Source organism: Harmonia axyridis, chromosome 3 (genome assembly GCF_914767665.1).
Source record: "Harmonia axyridis chromosome 3, icHarAxyr1.1, whole genome shotgun sequence".
Classification (NCBI taxonomy): Eukaryota; Metazoa; Arthropoda; class Insecta; order Coleoptera; family Coccinellidae; genus Harmonia; species Harmonia axyridis.
Genome location: NC_059503.1, coordinates 6,153,876 through 6,177,599, shown reverse-complemented (window position 1 = coordinate 6,177,599; position 23,724 = coordinate 6,153,876). Strand labels below are relative to the sequence as shown.

The 23,724-nt window shown below is 36.1% G+C and overlaps 1 protein-coding gene across 3 annotated transcripts in view; it reads left to right on the top strand.

Annotated features, from left to right (window-relative positions):
- The window catches only part of LOC123675950, a 142,574-nt gene that overhangs the window by 94,808 nt on the left and 24,042 nt on the right, over positions 1-23,724 (top strand). For all 3 annotated transcript variants that reach the window (XM_045611535.1, XM_045611536.1, XM_045611537.1), the window contains 3 exons: positions 15,853-15,962; positions 16,413-16,498; positions 23,369-23,570. In XM_045611535.1, the coding sequence (XP_045467491.1) occupies positions 15,853-15,962; positions 16,413-16,498; positions 23,369-23,570 (398 nt within the window). The remainder of the gene's footprint in view (positions 1-15,852; positions 15,963-16,412; positions 16,499-23,368; positions 23,571-23,724) is intronic.

The following is a 23,724-nucleotide window of genomic DNA, read 5'->3' as shown; positions in this document are numbered from 1 at the left end:
CTTTATCCTCTCTTTTCGGTTGACGACTCTATAATTTCCAATTGGATCCTAAAACAAAAAGAAAAGAAGCAGAAAGGAGTACTAAATATTAGTTTTCATTATATCGATTCGAAGTTAACTACCCATTCTAAAAAAGAATCTGAAACTGAATGGATAGCTTGGAAACCATCATGAAATTTATAAATCGGACAATCATTCACCAAGTGGTCAATGGTCTCTTCTACACCACACTCACATAGTGGGCTATCAATAGAACACCATTTGAAGAGGGTACTATTACAACGACCATGACCAGTTCTAAGTCTATTCAAAATACACCAAATTTTCCTAGGAAGATTGAAACCTAGAACTTTCTCTGAGGGATCAACAATAAGACTTTTGTTGAAAACGTTAGAAGAAGTCCATCCCGAACGCCAAATTTCCTTGTCGCTTTCATTGAATTCAAGGAAGGTGTTAGTCCATAAAGGTTTGCGTGATTTCAATCTAGCAGTTCTAGAATCTGGGAAATAGGATAAAATAGTTTTATTGTTGGAATTCAGCTTGAAATACACTAAATTTTGTTAACTATTCAGCAATTATTCATCTAAAACTTACACATGCATAAGTAAATGAACTTATCTCTATATTAGGGACATAAATTAAAATTCTGTTCACTACTTCACCTTAACTGAATAGTGAATGAACCTATGGAATGGTTCTGAAGTGGTTGAATGGAAAATATCTCGGTCGTTAGAAATTAGAGAAATTGAAGATGTGTGGCGATAAAAATATCTACGAATCAAATGATTCTTTAGCATGTACCCCAAAGAATTTTAATTGCTAATGCTAATGAGGAAACTATCTGCTATTGGTGCAGCACCACCTAACACCTATTCGTTTAAACTTGCTTATCATCGTTTTTAGAAAATAGTTTTGCATCACTACCAAAAATCAATTTTTATTGGGATAGTAAAGGGTGTTTTTTTAGAGCAATAGAACTTTCAATTGCAATAAAACAACGATGGATTATTCGATTGACATGAATTTTATTTATCCGCAAGATAATCTTGTGGCATTACATTTTAAATATGATTTCTGGCATATGACCGCCACGGCTGGCTCGGATGTAGTCCAATCTGGACGTCTAATTTTCGATGACTTTTTCCAACATTTGTGGCCGTATATCCACAATAACACGGCGAATGTTGTCTTCCAAATGATCAAGGGTTTGTAGCTTATCCGCATAGACCAATGACTTTACATAGCCCCACAGAAAGTAGTCTATCGGTGTCAAATCACAAGATCTTGGAGGCCAATTCACAGGTCCAAAACGTGAAATTAGGGGGTCACCAAACGTGTCTTTCAATAAATCGAAATAAATCGAATAAACGAGCTGTGTAACATGTCGCGCCGTCTTGTTGGAACCACAGCTCCTGGACATCATAGTTTTTCAATTCAGGAATGAAAAAGTTAGTAATCATGGTTCTATACCGATCACCATTGACTGTAATGTTCTGGCCATCATCGTTTTTGAAGAAGTACGGACCAATGTCCGTTTTTCTGGATGTAACGGTGTTTCGACATACACTTGAGGATTAGCTTCACTCCAAATGCGGCACTTTTGTTTGTTTACGTAGCCATTCAACCAGAAGTGCGCTTCATCGATAAAATGAACGTAGTGGGCGATACGTATTCCGCACAGAACCATTATTTTCGAAATAAAATTGCACTATCTGCAAGCGTTTTTCAGGCATGAGTCTATTCATGATAAATTGCCAAACCAAACTGATAATAAATCACTTGACAGCTGTTAAATCGGTCGCCATCTTGAACAGTAATGCCAACTCAAAGTTATATACCTCGAAAAAAACACCCGTTACAAACTAATTCCTGCCAATGGATTTGACACTCTGGCACTACTCTGCAGTGCGTTATTTGGGACTTGTAACACCAACATTCCAGTAATAAGTACCAGGTCTAACCATTAAAAACAGATTTGATTTTCAGTACGATTTTATTTGTCAACATTGTCGCCTAACCTAAACCCAAACTAACCAGTAAATACAGTTTTTTTTAATACGACTTTATTCGTCAACATTCAAAACTCCAACGTTTCTCTAATGTTGACACCAATTTTCGTCCCAAAAGCTATCTTAAAGCTTCCGCAACCTTCGTTTGGACTCCCAACACGCAACCTCCTCCAAAAATCCATGAAAACGATCGAAAGATAACCTACTACCTCTGTCAGATCGAACGCCAAGATGTCCCCTGTCTTCAAAACATCCAGTTTCCGAGTTTACCGACCTTGAGCCAAATTCGTCAAGTGCCACACATGCCAGCGATGATAACGATTAACTATGCATCGACATCCTGCACGTCTTCACTTTCGACCACACACATCCTTCCGGTACTTCAAGGATGTACCCCGTACAATTACTTATCGTAATGCATCAACCGTCTGGGATACCTGTGATCGAAGGACCAACAGCGATAGACGATAGTTATTACTTGCGATGGTAGTTGAACGTTCGGCTGAGTTAGGTTAAGTCGGTCAGTCACTTTCAGTAGTACCAACCTATGCGATAATACTCATTGTGAACCGATAGACAATAAGTTCGATATCGGCGGTTCTTGCGCGCTGTTGTGTGGTCTTCGTTGGAATTTTCGCGCGTTCCGCGTGTGTCAGTGGATAGTTGGCTGTGTGATGGGTGCTTGTTGGATCAGCTATGGTCGTTTTTTATATTGTATGTATTGTTTGTTTTGGTGTTTAGTCGGTTCGATGGGTTGTCTTTGTACTTTTGGACTTTGGCGTGTATATATGACGAACTGTTGATAATTGATGTTTTGAAGCGATTGTTTCGAAGAATGTTCCATGTTGTGGGTAGCTGATGATTTAAATGAACGTTTACTCAGTGGTTTTACAGCCTATCGCTTTGAGTTTTTAAATTCGAGTTTTAGACGGAGAATACCGAACAGAATATGCTAGAGTCTTGATTTTTTTTGTGGTTTGTTCAGGGTTCGAATAACTGGGTTGAGTTCGTTGATGGGCAAATACTTTGAGTGGTTAAGGAATTTAATCTATATGAAATTTAGTTTTTTCAAAAATTGGAAAAATAACCATAGTATCGAACTGGAATTCAGAAATCAGTCGCAAAATTCCGTGGGTACGTTCCGTATTTTCTAGAAATTCTAGAAAAAAAAAATTGTGAAATTTTGGTATGTCATAATCTATCCATGAGATTTCATTTTATCTGTATAAAAAGTTTATCGATGTTGTGAGTTGAAATTTAGTTAAGTAACTTCTATACGATATCTTCCGAAAAAGGGACTGACTGGTTTAGATTTTTTTCGAGTATTTACAGGGGGGGTCAGAAAATTCAATATGCAAAAAGCGAGGTAAAAAGATACAATGACGACGAAATTTCTGTCGTCTGTAGAGCTCATGCCGATAAACACAAAATCCATTCTTCGAAAATATGTAGATTTTCCTAAACATATCCATTTCGTACGAAATAGACAAATTCAATGTAGAAATATATAGATAGAAATATAAAAAGAAAAAGTACTGCATAACGTTTGCTATCAAATTTTCATTTTACGAGATACGGGGTATTCATTTTCCTCTTTTCTTGTTCTTGTATCATAAAATTTAAATTTTTCCACTGCAATATGAAAATGTATGAAACTGTGAATCAGTCGGATCGCGAGGTATTTATTTTCATTTTTTTTTTTTCATATCAATGGAAATACCAAACCTTTGTGTGCAAATTCTGGGATATTTTCTGGAACAAAATAGCTCATTATCATGAGGAATCCTCACCTTCGCTTAACCACTATTGAAATTAGTACAAGGGAGTGAGATCATTCAAAATGGATGAATAAATAACGTCTTGTTTGATTGACAACCGATAACGATTTTATTTGGACAGTCCTATTGTTGAAAAACGTTCTCAAAGTCATTTTCGTTTACAGCTTATATCGTCCAATGATTTCGGTTATCGTTTGGACTGCAATATCAAAGTTATTTCATTTAATCTCCTAGATTAAAATGGAAATTACTATTTGTGTCTTAAATCAAACACCCAGTATTGATTTATCAATTAGGCTTTGTCTTAGGAAGATGTCATATTGTTTGGCATGTTCTACTACTCGATTTATCGTTTGAAAACAATCAGTAGTTTGGTATTTCGTCTTAGAAATATTACGTGGAATTGTGAAATGCATTTTTCACATAATTTCTTCTAATTAACTACCTACACAATAGTAGAATTCTATTCTTTATCAGTCGTTTACAGGTTTTTTGATTTCGTATTGGATAGTTGGTTGATAATGATATTTCTGAATGGAATCCTATTTTTAACCTTAAAAAAATTCTGTTATCGCATTATGGACTATATAATGAAGCAGTTATTTATACGTCTATGTTACAGCGTATATTTCGCTCAAAAACCTATATCTAACTGGAGCCTGCAATAGTCTCATACCAATTTAAATATTTTTAAGCGAATTGATTAATCGATCCAGTGAATTATCTTTGAAAATTTGTAAATTTCAATGAAAATATCGTAGTCATAAATGACGACGAATTTGAACTTTAGCGCCTTTCTAATTTTTTATTGCTTTACACTGGAAGAATTTAATCAAATTATCGAGTCATATGATATATTCAAGTAATTATCTAGTTATCAAAAACCGCCTATATCTCAATCATTTCATGTTTTTTGAGTTTATCATAATTATGTCTCGAGACCTTCATTAGATTGTTCTTCCATTATTATTTTATGCTTTGAATCATTGAACTTCTAGTATTTCTATTTTCTAAGACAAGTAAGTGGTCTTGGGTGGCATCAGTATCTGAATCTGGAAGATCGGGTTGTTACACATATATGTAATGGATTTTCTGATAGCGCCAATACAATTCGAATATTTTGAAAAATTCAGTCAGATAATTTTTTTATTGCAAAGATTACATTATCCATGAAAAATAACATTATTCAAATGACCACCAAGACTCTTCTCTACGTAAATAAATCGAATGTTAACATAGCTGTGTGGCAGGTGACACCGTCTTGTTGAAACCAACTATCCTCCAGATGATTCTCAACAACGGCAGGAAAAAATTTCAAATTCTTCAAAAATTAGCTGTTTCTTCCTGGTTCTTTTTATTTTTGTTTCCAGATTTAATTATAATATTTACGTCGTCAACTTTTGGTCAGAAGAAAGGGATGGAAAAATTTTTTTTTGGAAGAACAAGAAGCCCTTTAATATAAATATGTCAGCTTATTCTGTTAACAAATACACAAACCAATCACTAAACCTATACGGGAAGACAAAGTTTTTGCTGAGGTTTTTCTATGTGCTCTTGTACAGGGTGTTTTTTTTAGAGCTATAGAACTTCAAATTGCAATAAAACAACGATGGATTATTATTTTAAATATGATTTCTGGCATATGACCGCCACGGCTGGCTCGGATGTAGTCCAATCTGGACGTCCAATTTTCGATGACTTTTTCCAACATTTGTGGCCGTATATCGGCAATAACACGGCGAATGTTGTCTTCCAAATGGTTTGTGGCTTATCCGCATAGACCAATGACTTTACGTAGCCCCACAGAAAGTAGTTTAACGGTGTTAAATCACAAGATCTTGGAGGCCAATTCACAGGTCCAAAACGTGAAATTAGGCGGTCACCAAACGTGTCTTTCAATAGATCGATTGTGGCACGAGCTGTGTGACATGTTGCGCCGTCTTGTTGGAATCACAGCTCCTGGACATCATGGTTGTTCAATTCAGGAATGAAAAAGTTAGTAATCATGGCTCTATACCGATCAACATTGACTGTAACGTTCTGGCCATCATCGTTTTTGAAGAAGTACGGACCATTGATTCCACCAACCCATAAAGCGCACCAAACAGTTAGTTTTTCTGGATGTAACGGTGTTTCGACATACACTTGAGGATTAGCTTCACTCCAAATGCGGCAGTTTTGTTTGTTGACGTAGATATTCAACCAGAAGTGCGCTTCATCGCTAAACAAAATAAAATGGACGTAGTGCGCGATACGTATTCCTCACAGAACCAAAAATAATACAGTGTTGCCATAATAACAATTTCAAATTGTATAATTCATATTAGAAAACCTGTAAAACGTAACATTTTAAGGAGGAGTGTTATTGACACATTTTACGATTTCCAATCTCCCCATATATCGAATTCCGAAAAGGGAATTCGCAGGGTAAAACTTTTCGCAGATTTTACGATCGCTTTGTTCGCCGCAAAAAAAATCTATTACGTTCTCGATTACGTTGCGCAACACGATATCCATCCATGGTCGATCGTTCACGTTGAAAAGCCAGCCGATAAAAAGTTTCAAATTAGCCAGTATATATCTTTATCGTGCATTCAGTTAGAATTTAACATCCATTGATCTGATCTGAAGCGTAAATAAGTACAGTTTCACATTGTTCTTCAATATGTGAGAGTATGAAAAAGCGATCGACTGAGGTCAGGCGAGATTTTCGCCAATTTGGATTCGAAACTCTGCAGAATTTCATTTTCGAAAGGGAATAGACGTGCCTATCGCTTCATTGGATCTCTAGTGTGTTCGATAACAATTAAGGTGCGTAATTAAGAGAGTCATCGGAATGTTGTTGCGGGAAACACGTTCAAGGTTCTTCGCTACTTTCGAAATTTCGGTTTATATCCGCAATTTATACAGGGTGATAATAAATACACTGCGCAAAAAAATTAACGCACATTTTGAAAATCTAAATTTTAATGAAAGTTAACTCTACATTGACTTTATAACTTATTTTTTATGTTCTCTCGGGAAGGTTTTGAACGAAACAAGACACATTAAATGGAAGAAAAATTCAGGATTTCACCGAATCTTATGTGAAAGATGAGAAATAAACAATTTTCAAAATACTGGAATGCTGATAAGTGATTTAATACTTGGTATTTCCACCCCTTGCGTTAATTACAGCTCGGCAACGACGGTTCATACTCAAAATGAGTGATCTTAAAATGTTCTGATCTAATCCTTCCCAGATTTCTCTGAGTTGGATTCCTAAGTCATTAAGAGTAGTTGGATGATTTTCTGAACTTCTCAGCCTTCTCTTGAGGTTGTCCCAAACCTGTCAATCGGATTGAAATCTGGACTTCTTGCTGGCCATTCCATTCGAGAGACTTCAACCTCTTCAAGGTACTCCTGAACGATGCGCGCACGATGGGGTCTGGCATTATCGTCCATAAAAATGAAATTTTCACCAATATATGGGGCAAATGGCACTACATGCTCTTCAAGAATGTTCCTTATATACCTATCAGCATTCATAGCTCCATTATCAACGACCACTAGGTCTGTGCGAGCTGTCAAAGATATTCCACCCCATACCATAATCGATCCTCCTCCGAAACCAGTAGTATTCAGGAAATTGCACTGAGCATATCTTTCATGTGGACGTCTTTATACAAGGGAACGTCGATCACAATGGTAGAGGCAGAATCTAGACTCATCTGTGAAGAGAACTCTTTCCCAATCAGCCACTTCCCAATGGATATGCTCTCTCGCAAAATCCAAACACGCCCTTCGATGGGCTGGCTTAAGAGGTGGGCCTCTTGCCGCGACACGAGGCATTATATCATATTCTCTGAGGCGATTTCTTATTTGTATTGTATTGGATAGAAATTCATTTTCAGGCTACCAAAAGAATTTTCATTATTGAATCTGGAATGCCACAAGGCTCCACCTTTGGCCCACCGCAGTTCTCTAATGAACTGCATTTCAGATACGTATACTTTCAACACGTATGATATAATTTGAATTTACACTTGAATCAAATGAACCGCATTCTCAGTAATTCTCTCATAAGCGCATAAGCGTGAGAAATGATTGAGTGAAATCCTTCTAATTGAGCAATATAATATTGCAATACTACGCGATCGAGAGTAATAAATTTATTAATTCTTTTTTATGGTGAAAGTGTGGAGGAATCAAACCGATATTGACCTGTACGTTCTGTTGATATTTCAGGAAGGTGTTAGTTACATAACATCGTTTATATTGTGGACTGAAAATCACAAAATTCACTTGGAATTAATTGAACCATCAAAACAAATCGAAATGTCCACAACCATTGTATAAACAGAAACGGTTTTATTTTAATTGAATTTGGAAATTTATTGATGAACCTTCTATTTTCCATTATATATAGTCATCGACAAAAATATATCACAGAATATGTGTATTTCATATTGTTTTTTCGGTAGGTATGTTGTTTGAATTGAATTTCTGGAATTGTCCGGAACGGTAAAATGCATTTTCCACTTGTAACAATTTACATACGAGTGATAACGATTGAAATATTTATTTGAATTATTATTGCATTATGAAAGTTTCCAATATTATAATAATAAAGAGAAAATTTTCCAAGAAGAATTAGGCAAGCACAGACATGAAGTCAGGAGCACTTGAGCGCTCGTTCGTTCATGCTCCAATTGCTCCCTTAAATACCACAGGAGTGTTTAGGTATTAATCACATCCTGATTTCATGTCGTTGTATTTTTTCGATAATCTGCTTGATTTTTTTATGGTTCAGGTCTATGAACAAGTTTGAAGCGCTAAATCTCAGCACGATTGGATGTTTTGTCTCAGAAATACTGTTTTTTTTTTAATATTCTTGTTGAAATTTTTATAGTTCTAATGATGGGATCAGCTTGAAATTCTACAAAAAGTTTGGTATCGTTATCTTATATATTCAAATAAAATATAAACGTTGTCGGTTTCGTGATCATGGAAATATTTTTTTCGATGAATTATTCGATTTTTCTGTGGTTCTGATAATGCGATCAGATTAATATTTCACATCTCTGTCATATCAAAGACGTCTAGACGGACGGACAGAATCGAATTCAAAGACAGATTCGTCATCAATGAGTCGAACCTTTTCTTGGGTCAAATATTCTTTCATCATGAGAAATGGGAAATAAGGCTTGGGCTCCACTACGACACTTTTTTTCGGAAAATGAAAATTTTTAACCCAAGATTATTCCTACTTACTTAAGGTGAGTGAATAACCTTAGGTGAAAATTTCCCGAAAAAAACGTGTGGTAGTGGAGCCAGACCTTTATTACAATCCCCAATTAAATTGGTCGTCTAGATGCTGGTGGGTGGTAAACTCATCTCAAATCGTAAAACAAACCTTTCTCGACAATGATTGACGTCTGAAACCTCCTAAAAACAGCGGTCGAGACATCTACGTCACTTGAAAAACTACCTCGTCGTTGGGGATGCTTCGATGGATCTGATAAAGATACCGATGCGCAAGCCACATGCATTTTCCACCCTCAGACGTATTCGCGTGTTTTTAACGAGGAGAATCTAATTTGAACCAGTGGTATCTTTTTTTCGTTTTTGTGCTGTGTAAATACCTTCATTAGTTCTCATCGCAATTAAAAGGATGTTTTATCTTTTTCATGTCTCAATTCGTGAGCTATCTCGTTAATAACCCGTTAGAGTGTGCTATTCAACTTTTGGAGAGGTTTTACTATCTCATTCGACATATACATCCTTTAGAAATATTCCGCGAATTTTAGCGTTACAGTATTTTTCACCATTTACATGAATATATGACAGTTTAAAGAGTTTTATCCTATTTATTGACGTCCTCATTGACTACCCCATATACAGGGTGGCCATTTGAAAACGAAACAGACGAGATTACAGACGAAATAAAGTTTTTCGATAGAAATGCTCGGACAGATCGATTTCTGTTTCGAAGGGGAACAACTTAAGATGTAGGTTACGGACGCATAGCGCTTCAACCCTTGCTGCTACAACCCCCACCCCCAATTTTTGAATAGGGAAGATGGGGTGAGTGATACCTCAATTTAAAGGTATTTTTATACTGATTTCAGCACAGTAATTGTTTTTTCATTTTATGCATTAGTTCTCGAAATATTCATGCGTTAGTTAGTTAGGAAGCAAGCCACAGTCATGGTTGTTTTGAAGCTCAAAATGTCGATTTTTCACAAAACACTACAAGTGCCATGAAAACACTACTTCATTTTCAAATACTTAGTTAAGAATATTTCGAGAACTAATGCATAAAATGAAAAAACAATTACTGTGCTGAAATCAGTATAAAAATACCTTTCAAATGAGGTATCACTCACCCCATCTTCCCTATTCAAAATTTGGGGGTGAGTGTTGTAGTAGCAAGGGTTGAAGCGCTATGTGTCCGTAACCTACATCTTAAGTTGTCCCCCTCGAAACAGAAATCGACCTGTCCGAGCATTTCTATCGAAAAACTTTATTTCGTCTGTAATCTCGTCTGTTTCGTTTTCAAATGGCCACCCTGTATAACGATCATAGAGTAATTAACATAGATAGAGGGAGTATACGCAATTTTCACATGTCCCCAACATGGTTAGATTACGTTGCTGGATTGTGATATATTTTCAAATCCAAAATTTTACAATATCGTTATGAATGTATATTATATTGAATGAAATATATTTATTTGATTGATCCCCGATTAAATATGCAAATTTGAATATTTTTCCTAATTGTCGAATTTAGGTATAGTTTGCAGAATATTAATTATTTTTTGTATCTACCTGCTGAAATCCAAGGTTTGGCAACTTTTGCTCTCCTAATGTCATCCTTCGTTTTACGTCGTTTGGCGTGCTTGAAGTTTGTTTTCTGAATTTCAGATATATTTAGGTATTTATTTCAATATATTTTGAGTTAATATGAAACGTTGATTTACTATGGGACATAAGAAGTGCGTTCTTTGTGGAGAAACTCGCGAATTGAGTGAAATATCGTATCACTCATATGTTTTCATTTCCGCCCGCTTCATGTCAAATTTGATAATTAATGTTGGGGACAAAATTTGCTCACTGAGAATGACATATGCTCCCTCTATCTGTGTTTATTACTCTGATATTACGATATATTAATTCGAAGAAAAAATATTATCCAATATACGAAAAAAAATCGTGAAAAGCACTTGGTATCAGGAACTTTTTTTTTGGACCATATAGGGTTTTTCAATGAGAATTATACAATTTAAAATGGTTATAATGGCAACACTGTATATTATTTTGACATTCCTTATGTCATTTATGTTCAGTAGGTTCTATATCATAAATGTCTGTTATTTACCTCTACCTCCATGTCAAATTTTCAAAAAATTTTGAACAAGAATCTTATACCTACTAAATTTCCGTCAGAATTATCAGGTAAACCCCGTGAAATATTGTATTTTTTCTCGAAAACAATTAACCGAAAAAAGATTCAACATGCCGAACAAACTAATGCTCATCTTCCAAAGTTTCTGAACGAAATTGATAAGGTACAATTTGTCATAAATTCCTTGAGATGGTTAAAAAAAATCCGGAACTTCTGATCTCATTTATCAACAAAAGTTTCGAGATCATCGAACTTTGAAAAGGGGTATTTGTTGACAAGACATCGAGTTGTTCCTGCTCTTAAAAGTGACATTTCCCGTTTATGTTCCCTCTTTCAAGGGCCTTTGATGGTTCTGCAGCTCCTTCGGATTTAAATTTCCATAATAATAGCTTCGGAAGTATATATCGCAACCCAGATCCAGTGGCGGCTCGTCAAAGTTGATAGGCATTTTGAACGGGAGTGTTCTGTTGGCTCTGTCATTCAAGTTATTGGTGCATCAATGGTGTGTCATTTTGTCTGTCATAGTTGGTGACAGACATATGATATAACGTCAAGAATTCAAGGTGATTATAACATCATAGGATTCATTTTCCACCAAACTTGATTCAAACATTTTGGACCTGTTCAGTATCTTATATTCTTCATCCAGGAGTGTTTTCTCCTTCCTGGTCATCATTTTCGCTCTATTTTGACCTTTATGGTCCTCTGGAGCAATTGATACTGATCATGTATAGGAAGTAAGTCGTTTTTCGTCTTTCAGTAGATGTAAATAGCACTCCATATGCATTAATATAACCAACACCTTCTCATTCGACACTTTATCCGTCCAAGAAGTCCTGAACATGTTGCGGAAGACCTACTTTTCAAATGTTTCGATTCGCCTGATAGTTGTCAACCTTAGGATCCAGGCTTCTATCCCATATAAACAGAGTATAGCATTTAACCATTTGATGACATAGTTTTATGTTCAAGAATGCGTTACTCATTCACTCAAATACTTATCTAGATCTTATTTCGATGTCTGGGTCTATCTAGATTGTCAGTTATCCAGCATTCCAAGTATTTGATTTTGTTCACTCATTCTAGGTAGTGGTCCTAATAATCATGCTAGCTGTTGGTATATTTGGTCTTCGTGATTACCATGAGCTTTGTCTCTTCTAGATTAATCAATATGTTGTATTCTCGTTCTCTCTCCCAGATAGCATCTATATGTTACGGGTATTTTTTTCGAGGTATATAACTTTAAGTTGGCGTTACTATTCAAGATGGAGACCGATTTAACAGCTGTCAAGTGATTTATTCTCAGTTTGGTTTGGCAATTCATCATGAATAGACTCACGCCTGAACAACGCTTGCAAATAGTGCAATTTTATTTCGAAAATAATGGTTCTGTGCGGAATACGTATCGCGCACTACGTCCATTAGCGATGAAGCGCACTTCTGGTTGAATGGCTACGTCAACAAACAAAACTGCCGCATTTGGAGTGAAGCTAATCCTCAAGTGTATGTCGAAACACCCTTACATCCAGAAAAACTGACTGTTTGGTGCGCTTTATGGGCTGGTGGAATCATTGGTCCGTACTTCTTCAAAAACGATAATGGCCAGAACGTTACAGTCAATGGTGATCGGTATAGAGCCATGATTACTAACGTTTTCATTCCTGAATTGAACAACCATGATGTCCAGGTGCTGTGGTTCCAACAAGACGGCGCAACATGTCACACAGCTCATGCCACAATCGATTTATTGAAAGACACATTTGGTGATCGCCTAATTTCACGTTTTGGACCTGTGAATTGGCCTCCAAGATCTTGTGATTTAACACCGCTAGACTACTTTCTGTGGGGCTATGAAGAGTCATTGGTCTATGCGGATAAGCCACAAACCCTTGACCATTTGGAAGACAACATTCACCGTGTTATTGCCGATATACGGCTACAAATGTTGGAAAAAGTCATAGAAAATTGGACGTCCAGATTGGACTAGATCCAAGCCAGCCGTGGCGGTCATATGCCAGAAATCATATTTAAAATGTAATGCTACAAGATTATCTTGCGGATAAATAAAATTCATGTCAATCGAATAATCCATCGTTGTTTTATAGCAATTTAAAGTTTTATAGCTCTAAAAAAAACACCCTTTATTATATCAATGTCTGTGAGACTAACAATGTAGACAGTGTCAAGATATCCTATATCGTTCAGTATTATCCTATTAACCTTGATACCCTCTTCAATATCCTTCAGGGTTTTATTGAATATCTCCTCAGAGTAGGTGAGATAATACAACCTTAACTGACTCCTCTCTGAATTTCAACCTTCTCCGATATGTTCTATTCTGTCTGGATGTTGCTTGATGTTGGTTCCAATAGAAATTTCTGAAGATGTTGATTTCGTTGATGTCTAAACCCTTTTTTCCCCAGACATTCTAATATTTTTGGGTGTTGTTGCACTTCATCGCCTGGAAAAGAAAAATGATAAGGATCTAGTCACGTTCAAATTCTTCCTCTTCCCAAGAACATTCATTCTCACCTGCCCTCACTGCAATAATTAGAATATCTCCAAATTGTTGTTTCAACGAAACCAATTTGAAATTTTCAGGGTAGATTCGGATATTGACAGTTAAATCAGCTGATGACATTACATACAAAAGTCAATAAAAATATTGAAAGAGAAATACCTCTCATAAAGAGAAAAATCCATTTAGTTCGTCAGAAACACCTGAAGATGGCTTTATATTATTTGAATGGATTCGTTCCGTTCCGCCACTGCCTGTATAAATAAAACGTTGTACCTGAAATGTACCTTCCAAAATTGATGGGCCAACACCTGGCGTAGCAAGAAATCTAACATACCTCCATATCCGGTAGTAAGTCATTGTCATGACGATGATTTTACATACATTTTCTATCGGTAGCTGCGCGGATTTCGAGGCGGTAAAAGTTGAAGTTCGTTAATATGCAGGTCTTTGCGGCGGAAACCCAGTTTCCTACATTTACCTCGAGCCCTGCCCGTGGCACTTGACTATGAATACCATTATTTCCACGATGTCTTAGAGAAAAGCGATATTGCACGTACTCGATCAGTCACTGTCTTCTAGGGACTTTTTTTCGACCTCGTTCGGTCCTGGATAACATTCGAACAAAGAGTAGGTTAGAGCAGGCGGTGGACGTGCGGTTTAACTTGCGAACATGTCATTCTATGGTCAATATAACCTCTAATTTGTGTTGTGTTTTATTCACAAGCAAACAAACGCCAAACATCTCTCGGCTTCAACTCGTAAGGCACCCAATACGCTCTATTAGTGTGACGTCACACACCGCCATTTTTGTTTCTCCTGTCAGTGTTCGGAATCCAAACAAATAAACTGTCATTCAAATTAGTATGTAGGATTTCACGTATGCCTACTTATGCGTTTCGTCCCTGGCACACACACCGGACTCATCTGTGTGACTTTGGTATATTTGTGTGTGCCGTGTCACAGACGCTTGGGGAAGTTATTATTATCGGGAGCCGCCGGGACTCGAACCCGGCACCTTGTCGCATCTCGGTGAGTCTACACTCTTAACCTCTAGGCCACCGAGTGCTGTGTTTATTGTTGCTATGTGGAGCTTTATGAGAAGCCGCCACAAGTACGTTGTCGTTGAAGAAATTGGCTTATTTTGATAAATAAGATTATTTGAGCAACGATTTCAGTATTAATTGATAGACAGAAGGAACGAGGTTAATACCAGTAAGTTTGAATCCTGTATCATTCCCCAGATTTTGTAAAAAGCCGTGTTCATTAGTTGAACTTCAAGCTTACTGGCATTAATCTCGTGCCGTCTATCTATCAATTAATAGTAAAATCGTTCCTTAAATAATCTTATTTATCAAAATAAGCAAATTTCTTCAACGACAACGTACTAATTTGAATGACAATTTGTTTGTTTGGATTCCGAACACTGACAGAAGAACCAAAAATGGCGGTGTGTGACGTATTCACTAATAGAGCGTATTTCCTTGTTTCTGGATCATTCCCATGATTTTCAGGCGTTTTGAAATGGCTTGTTGCGTCACTCCCAATAAATTTGCCAATTCTTGTTGCGTTTGACACGATTCCCTATCAAGTAATGCCTCCAATTCTGCATCTTCCAAAACCTTCTCTCTTCCACCGTCATGCTGGTCTTCGACGTCAAAATCACCGTTCTTGAAGTGTTTAAACCACTCTCGGCACGTTCTTTCACTTATAGTGGCCTCACCATATTGGAGAGCATTCGATGAGCCTCAGCCGCAGATTTGTCCATATCAAAGCAGAAAATTAAAACCTCCCGCAAATGACGAGAATTTGGCTCGTGAACTGACATGTTTGATCGAGAATAACTTTATGAAGCAGACACAAATCGTCTAATATTTCGATGGCATTATGTTTACAAATACCTAAGCTTATTGTATGACATCTACGATCTACTTATTTTGACTACTCCTTACCGCTACAGCCATCTATTGCGAAATTTTAAGTTGAGCACTCTATCATAACCATAGAATATTCAAATTTTGACACACATGTTTTGGAGCATGGTACTAACAAAAAAAAAGTGATACGGTACTGGCCAGTCCTGGAACTTATCAAGTGTTATGTTGACTTATATGTTTCTCTTTTTTGGTAACAATAATCTGATTTTTTTTTTTTTCAGCCCTTACATGAGGGAAATCTCAGACGATCTCCTCTCAGAGGATCAGGAGATAGATGTGCTAAGGCGTCTTCAACTCCGGAACTACTAGAATCAACCGAAACAGACAGCAGGTAAGACTCGCCTCTAGTTATCAAAAATTAAAGCTCAAAATAATAATTGTTTAATGCACCCTGGTTTGTTTTTGGATTTTGCAACCTCCCTTATTTCTTGGAAGACATCAGAGTAGGAATCTAGCATTTCATCATTCAGAATATGAAAAATATATCATTCGAAACATTTCATTTCATCAAAAATCCTGTTAAAATGATGGCTCCATACCAAATCTGATGTCGAGAAGCTTTTCAAGTATCTCCACTTGTGTCTCTCTCCTAATGTTATTTGTTTCTCTCCCTTACAACTTGAAAAAATCTGTACACAGTTGGCTATTGGACTATTTGGGTAAGAGAGTAGTTCTATGTATCTTGTCATGTGAAATTTATAGCCCTAGTTGTGCCCTGTATTTTTTAGAGCTTTTCCTTTGATCGCGCCTATGAAAGTACTGATGATGGTCAATTTTTCAGAGACTGGGATAAGCAAGACTCGAAAGACGGCGAGATTGTAAGCAGTAGATCAGGGAGTAAGGATCTAGGAAGGAGAAATATTCCAGGTAAGAAGATATCTCTTTATAAATATCCACTAATATGCATTTTGAGATAATAGATTGAGTATGAAAAATAATATTAGGTATAACAGAATGAAAAACATCAAGGTATATCAGAATGAAAGGGTTTGCCACAGGATTATCTATAGTTATACAGGGTGGCCACTTTTTCAATGGGATTGTATTGGGAACTTTTAATCCATAAGAGTTAGAAGGTCGGTCAAATGGAGAAAAAGTTGCATTCATAGGAGCATTGTCAAGCAGTTCAAACAAATCGAGATTATCAGGGCCGGTTATTGAGATATCATAAGAAAAGTAAATTATGTCATTTTGATTTTTCTTTTTTTCCCACTTTATTTCAAATATTTTCGAAAAATGTTATAGGAATTTTTTATTCGACAGTAAATTATCCTCAATTTGAAGTAATCAGATTTCGTATCTAATGTTTCGTACTTCCTGGGCCACCCTGAACCTCATTATTTTCAAAACGGACCTGCATATTTTATGACACTTTTCGAAATAACTTCTAACGCTGAATTCAACGATATATCATACGATGTCATTCAAAGTTGATTTTCAGGTGATTTTGACCCTTAGCCAAATTTCTTTGGGTCGGATCTGTATTACATTTAGGTACTTTTAGTTTAATTAACAACATGCATTACATTTCGATAAGAAAATCAACTAACTCATCTTGAACTAAATGGAACATATTTGAATCAAAGCAAGAAACAAGTAAAAATTATTTACATATTTCAGTTCATACTAATTAAACGGAACTATCATTTAATCCAAGATAAATCAAATTTTTATTCGAAAGTAACTACCTAAATGAAAATTAATGATATCTCAAAAATAAAATTTATAATACTACGAACCCGAGATTCTTCGCGAGAAGATTGAGAATGTATTGGAAGGTATTCAAGGAGATGAAATAAGCAAATGTATAAGAAGTATGGGTTCCAGAACCTTAAAGTGCATTTTACAAAATGATGGGCATTTCGGACAATTACTTCATTAATTTTCATTTACTTCCGAATAATCATTTGATTTTTCTTTGATTAAATGATAGTTCCGTATAATTAGTATGAACTGAAATATGTAAATAATTTTTACTTGTTTCTTGCTTTGACTCTAATATGTTCCATTTAGTTCAAGAAGAATTAGTTGATTTTCTTATCGAAATGTATTGCATGTTGTTAATTAAACTAAAAGTACCTAAATGTAATACAGATCCGACCCAAAGAAATTTGGATAAGGGTCAAAATCACCTGAAAATCAACTTTGAATGACATCGTATGATATATCGTTGAATTCAGCGTTAAAAGTTATTCCGAAAAGTGTCATGAAATATGCAGGTCCGTATTGAAAAAAATGAGGTTGAGGGTGGTCTAGAGAGTACGAAACGTCGGATACGAAATCTGATTACGTCAAATTGAGGATAATTTACTGTCGAATAAAAAATTCCTGTAACATTTTTTGATAATATTTGAAATAAAGTGGGAAAAAAAGAAGAATCAAAATGACATAATTTACTTTTCTTATGATATCTCAATAACCGGCCTGATAATCTCGATTTGTTTGAACTGCTTGACAATGCTCCTATGCATGCAACTTTTTCTCCATTTGACCGACCTTCTAACTCTTATGGTTTAAAAGTTACCAATACAATCCCATTGAAAAAGTGGCCACCCTGTATATGATATAGGTCAAAATAAAAAGTTGAATACTAGACGTGTTCTTATCTTTGGTTTAGCACAGTGTTAAGTCCATAGATCCAGGATTTTGTTACAGGTATAATAAAAAAAAACTTTTTCGCGTTTCCCATTGAAGGTGAAACAACATCCCAAAACAAAACCTGATAGTTTCCGCTCAGATCAAACAAAGTTCCCAAATCTTTCCACATATCGATTTTCTCATAAACGCGTCGTCGGTCTCAACCTTCATCTTCGGCCACAGCTCAGGGGAAATACTCCAAAAATACACCTCTGTTAGGGCATCCGGAGTCGTAGTTACATTTCCAGGATATCACATGAGGCACACAAGGTGTGCAAAGTGCTCTTTTATCGTCACAGCTGCTCCTCTCCCGATCTTAAGGAATAACAAATCCCGAAGAATGGAAGAAAAGGTCGAAACAAGCTGCAGCAGCTGTTGCGACGGCATGAACCCAAGAACGTCTGCCATCTGCACCCGTAAATCTCGGAAGACTCATTAGCTTAAGCCAAGTGCACGAGGCGCGCTGGTCCACCCGTCTCGGATAGAATATCCGGGCGCCAGTGGCGGCGCTAGGCGTCAGCAATGTCTGAGTCACATGAGAGGCCCAACAAAATACTGAATAATGCTATTAATATTCAGTGGCGGTGCTAGACCGAATATGGACGTCAACCAGTGGCTTACCTTTAGTGAGGCAGGGCTGAAAAAACTCCATTATTTTTATATTGCAACATAATAAAACCTGTTTTTCGTAATTCTATCTGCTAGGACAAACAACATCGGTTTAATTTTTCACTATAATGGACTAGTTTTCATTTTTTTGTTAAGGAATATTTCTGAAAATTCAAGTAAAATGAAACAAAAATGTGGAAGAATCATTGAAATATCTCTAGAAATGAAAAACTTATGGGACTTTGAAGTTGCGCTTGGAAGAATAATTTCATAGTACGTGTAAGTGGCGTGACGTCACACACTAGACGACTGGTATTCGCAGAGTGCTTACGAATTCATTGGTGTACAATCACTTGTGCCGTTCGTGTCGTGTTTTGTTCGTTACACGATGGCTGAAATAACTTACTATATACATACATAAAAATTTCTTTTTTCTCTTTTTACTTTTTACTCCTCTCATAAATATGTTTTGCCATTGATAGACTTCAACAACCAGTGCTCAACTACAAACTGTTTATGAAACGTTTTTTAAATAAATCATCGTTATAAGTTGAACCATGATGAAGCAAAATCAAAAGTAGACACTTACTTGAAAAGTTTAACTCCTTTTATTTCAGCACTGACATAAGATGGATTTGAAGAAAAAAAATCCATCTCTGCGAATATATCTATTTTAGGCACTATTGTCACTATATCCTTTCACGAAGCCTTCTTCCATTATGGTGACATAAAAACAAAACTCCAGTTAAAACTACACTGTACAACTAGAAACGGCGCGAGAGCCTTGGCGCGGCTAAGTATTTAAACGTAATTTATGGTGTAGCGATCACAGGCAAGTGCCGTGACGTCACAGACCAAAGACGTTCCGCGCTAAAATACGTAAATTTAAATAATCTATTTCTCAGTCATTTATTGATGGATTTTCACTGATTTATCAGTTTTGCTCTATATTTTAATTCTATCGTGTCAAATATAGTATTATCAACATCACTAAACTAGTCCATTGTAACACAAACGAACTGAGCAAAGGATAGCGAAGATACTGAATAAACAGAGTCTAGTGAATTGGATTTCGAAAGTTGGATTTCTTCATACAGTTCACAAGTTTGTATGTCGCTGTTTCCTTGTTTTGTACCATATCCATTGCAATTATTGAGTAGCGCCGCCACTGTCGTTCGCTGCGTTTATGAACACCCTAGCAAAATAATGACCGAATTCATTGGAGGTTTGAAAATCTGAAAATATTGTCGATATTGGGTTACGGTTTGAACCAATTAAAACCTTATTTATGTTCAACAATATTCGATAATTTTCTGTTGATTATGGTATTCCTGAAAAATTATAGTTTAACATGCGATAGTTTGTAAACAGGCCTGGACAACAAAGGGTCATAGGTATAGAACTGAAATTACGATCGATTTTATCACTAATTGTTGTAGTAACTAATAATGAAAATAATTTATCTTGCCATAGAAGAGGAATCTAATCACTTGAACAACTGTTTCCAGTTTTATTCTGCATTGAAGCGTTTACACAGTATGGTCAGTATGTGATTATATTTTTGCATTTGAGCTTGGTGGAATGAAAAAATGTTAGTTTCCTATTCGCAAATTCTCTCTCCCAAATTGCATCTCAAAGCATTCTCAACAATTCTTCAAAATCTTTCAATTGCGGCCATAAAATATCAATAATCATAGCTCGATAGCGCAATCCATTCACCGTGACAGTTGCACTATCTTCACTTTCGAATAAGTAAGGTACATCAGCATTATTCTCAATTTTTTTAACAATTTCAATTTGTTGAAGCGTTTATGGTTCCATTTTTACTGTAATGGCGTAGTTTCTGCGTGTCTACTGTCAATGAATGACAGCTTCAAAGGTGACAGTTGCCATCAGATAGCCTGCTGTTCAAAATGAAACCTCTTATTGGAAAACTCTTCATAATCTACAATCAATAGTTTTGGGTTTATCGAATTTCGAATATTTGAGTCGGAATTCGTAACAACCCAACCCAAGGGTTCCTTTTCAGATTTTTTTCAGTAATTTAAGATAGAAAGATTGATTGTTTGATGGGGTGCGATAATAAATAATTAATAATGACCGGTTGTCACAGCCTGTAGCTTGGCACGCTTCCTGCCTCGCATCCCTACCCCAGACAGGTGGCCATAAACGTTGATTTAACACAAAAACTCAATAAGCAACACGTGGTTTCTACCTGAGCCTGTTCTGCCACCAGTTTTGAGTCTGGCCAAAGTACCCAACCTCTTCAGTCTACTCGAGTGCTCTTTCGTGGTAGTACCTACAAGCCGAAATTCAGATGGAACACTCTGGAACGGCAACACCGCCCTAAAGAACCGCATACGCATCGTTTCGTGCCCGTGTAACCTCATCAGGGTCGGATGACAATTGTTGACGTACTTGGTCGGGAATTTGTGTTATTTGGTTGTTTGGCTGTGATTTTGTTGGTTTGAAATGGTGGAGAGTGTTAAGAGTGACAGAAAGATGGCTGGTAATTCTAAGAGTGCTGGATTGAAATCTCGTAAGTCGGTGTTTTCGATGAGGTTGATTGCCTGAAGATGTTATTTGCTAGTTATGTTTGTGTGTAAACGTTGGAATTACTTCGTTTTTATCAAAGCTGAGAAAGTATTTCTGTGATAGTATTATCGTACACATTTCTTTGTTAGGAGCAGTCCAATTGATACCAAACAGACAAAAAATGACAAGAATTCAGTTACGTTACTCAAACAACTTTAACTTAGACTTATACAGACTGTTTTCTCACGGAATATTAACGAGGAGATGTGGACTGTTTTCGGGGTATCCCTGATATACAGGTTGTTCATATTAATCTCGGAATTCTAATTATCATCCAGTTGTTATAACGTAGATTCTCATCAATTATTCATGAAATGTCAAATTTAGTTATCGAAACATCGACTGTGTTTTCCGGAAGTCACAGACTGACCCACTCAGTTAAAAATTGAGGTTTTTCCTCGATAACTCTTGAAGTTTAAATTTTGGGTATAGGTTTTGCTTGAGTAACCCCCCTCTTTCTATACGTAGAATTGACTGAAAAAATAAAAAATATAGGTTCTAATTTGAAAATCTTGAGTTTTGATGAATTTGAGTTGTCCACGTTCAAGATCTTCCCATAAACACCCTGTGTATTTGTGGTCTAATTCGCAAACTGTCTTATAATACTACATATTACCAGAATCGAAAATGAAAAAGTTTGTTTCGAAAAAATTTTTTCTCCAGAAATATTCAAAAAAATGTGATGCATCGTTGCAAAATTTTTTTTCATAAGAATCTCATTAACTTGTGAACCGTTGAATAGCTTATTGCTGAAATTGTCATCAAATAAGCTATCTAATGATGTAATAATATATTGGGTGTGCCATTTGAAATAAGAAAGTAGTAGTCTGTTTCCGATATAACCGGAAGTTATAGAGGTCTGAAAATATTTTAGGGGGGAAGATCATTGTCTCAAACCCCAAATTTCCAAATTCTCAGAACAAAATCATCAATATTTTTCCATAAACTTCTAATAGGCCATCGCGGTGGATTTATATACTAAATAATGCAATTGATTCACTTACATCTTTTTTAGTATTAGCGGTGATTACAATATTAATATAAATTAAAATATGATAAAATAATCTGAATTGATTGTTGAATTTGAGTTGCCTATGTTTTTAGTAATTGCTTATCATACACTAGTCGTGCAAAAATGGCATTAGAAAATAAATGTATGAATTTGCAATCACAAATTTTTCCGGGAACATGGATGAAAAGATCCATCTTCATTTTTTCATTATTCAAAATACTAAATAACACTAGAGATCTCTTTCATTACGATATTAAGAACCACTCGAAATTTCAATTTCAACTTATAAAGTTCAAATTTAGGAACTGTTACAAACTCAAATGTTGATATTTGAGTAATGAGGATTCCTTTTCACTTGAGTAAGTTTGTTATGAATTAAAGTCCATTGCAGCAAAACAGAGTTTATTGGTGATAAACCGTAATTATGACCTCACCTTATTTTCTTCATTAGTCATAAATACCAAATAGCTGACTGTTCAGGGAATTCGCGATATATTCCTTAGAAACTATAAGTATACTATAGCTGAAGTTGAATTTTTCGTTTATTTTTTTCGGTGATAAATATTATTAAGTATTAAAGCAACGTTATAAGAGCTATTCGCAAATATATTTTTTGAAATAAGATTTTGGCAAGGTCCTCTCAGCCTGTAATTTATAAGATGCGCCGTCTCTCAGAGGATTGCGGGAACACTGGTGTTGCCTGCCATATACACCATGCATCTCCCTAGCAGTTCTTCTGTTAGATACACAGCCCAAGAAGCCATCTCCCGAACAAGCAACAACTTAAAGATAATAATATCGCTTACAATTCAATACTAATATACCATCTCGTATCTCCGTCACCAACAGATGAATTGATACAGTGTTTCCTCTATTTTCCGTAGCTTCTTCGACAGAAAGCGTCTTACAGAAGTTCAAGAAATCAATTTCACTCCGATTCCAAAAGAAGAGCAGCAAGGACAGCTTCGAACAAGGGCTCTCCATTGCTCCTTCGATATCGAAAGAACCATCAGAAGACGACAACGCCACCCAATCGTCCTCTGTACAAATTGAAGAGAAGGAGGAGGTTCCAGAACATAAACCAAGGTGAGAAAATTACCATAAACATGTCAGATTTTAAATTTCTGCATTAATATGAACAAATCTGCGGCTGAGGCTCATCGTATGCTCTCAAATACCTGTGGTGAGGCTGCTATTAGTGAAATAGATCTCCAAGGTAGATTAGTATATATTAATAGTT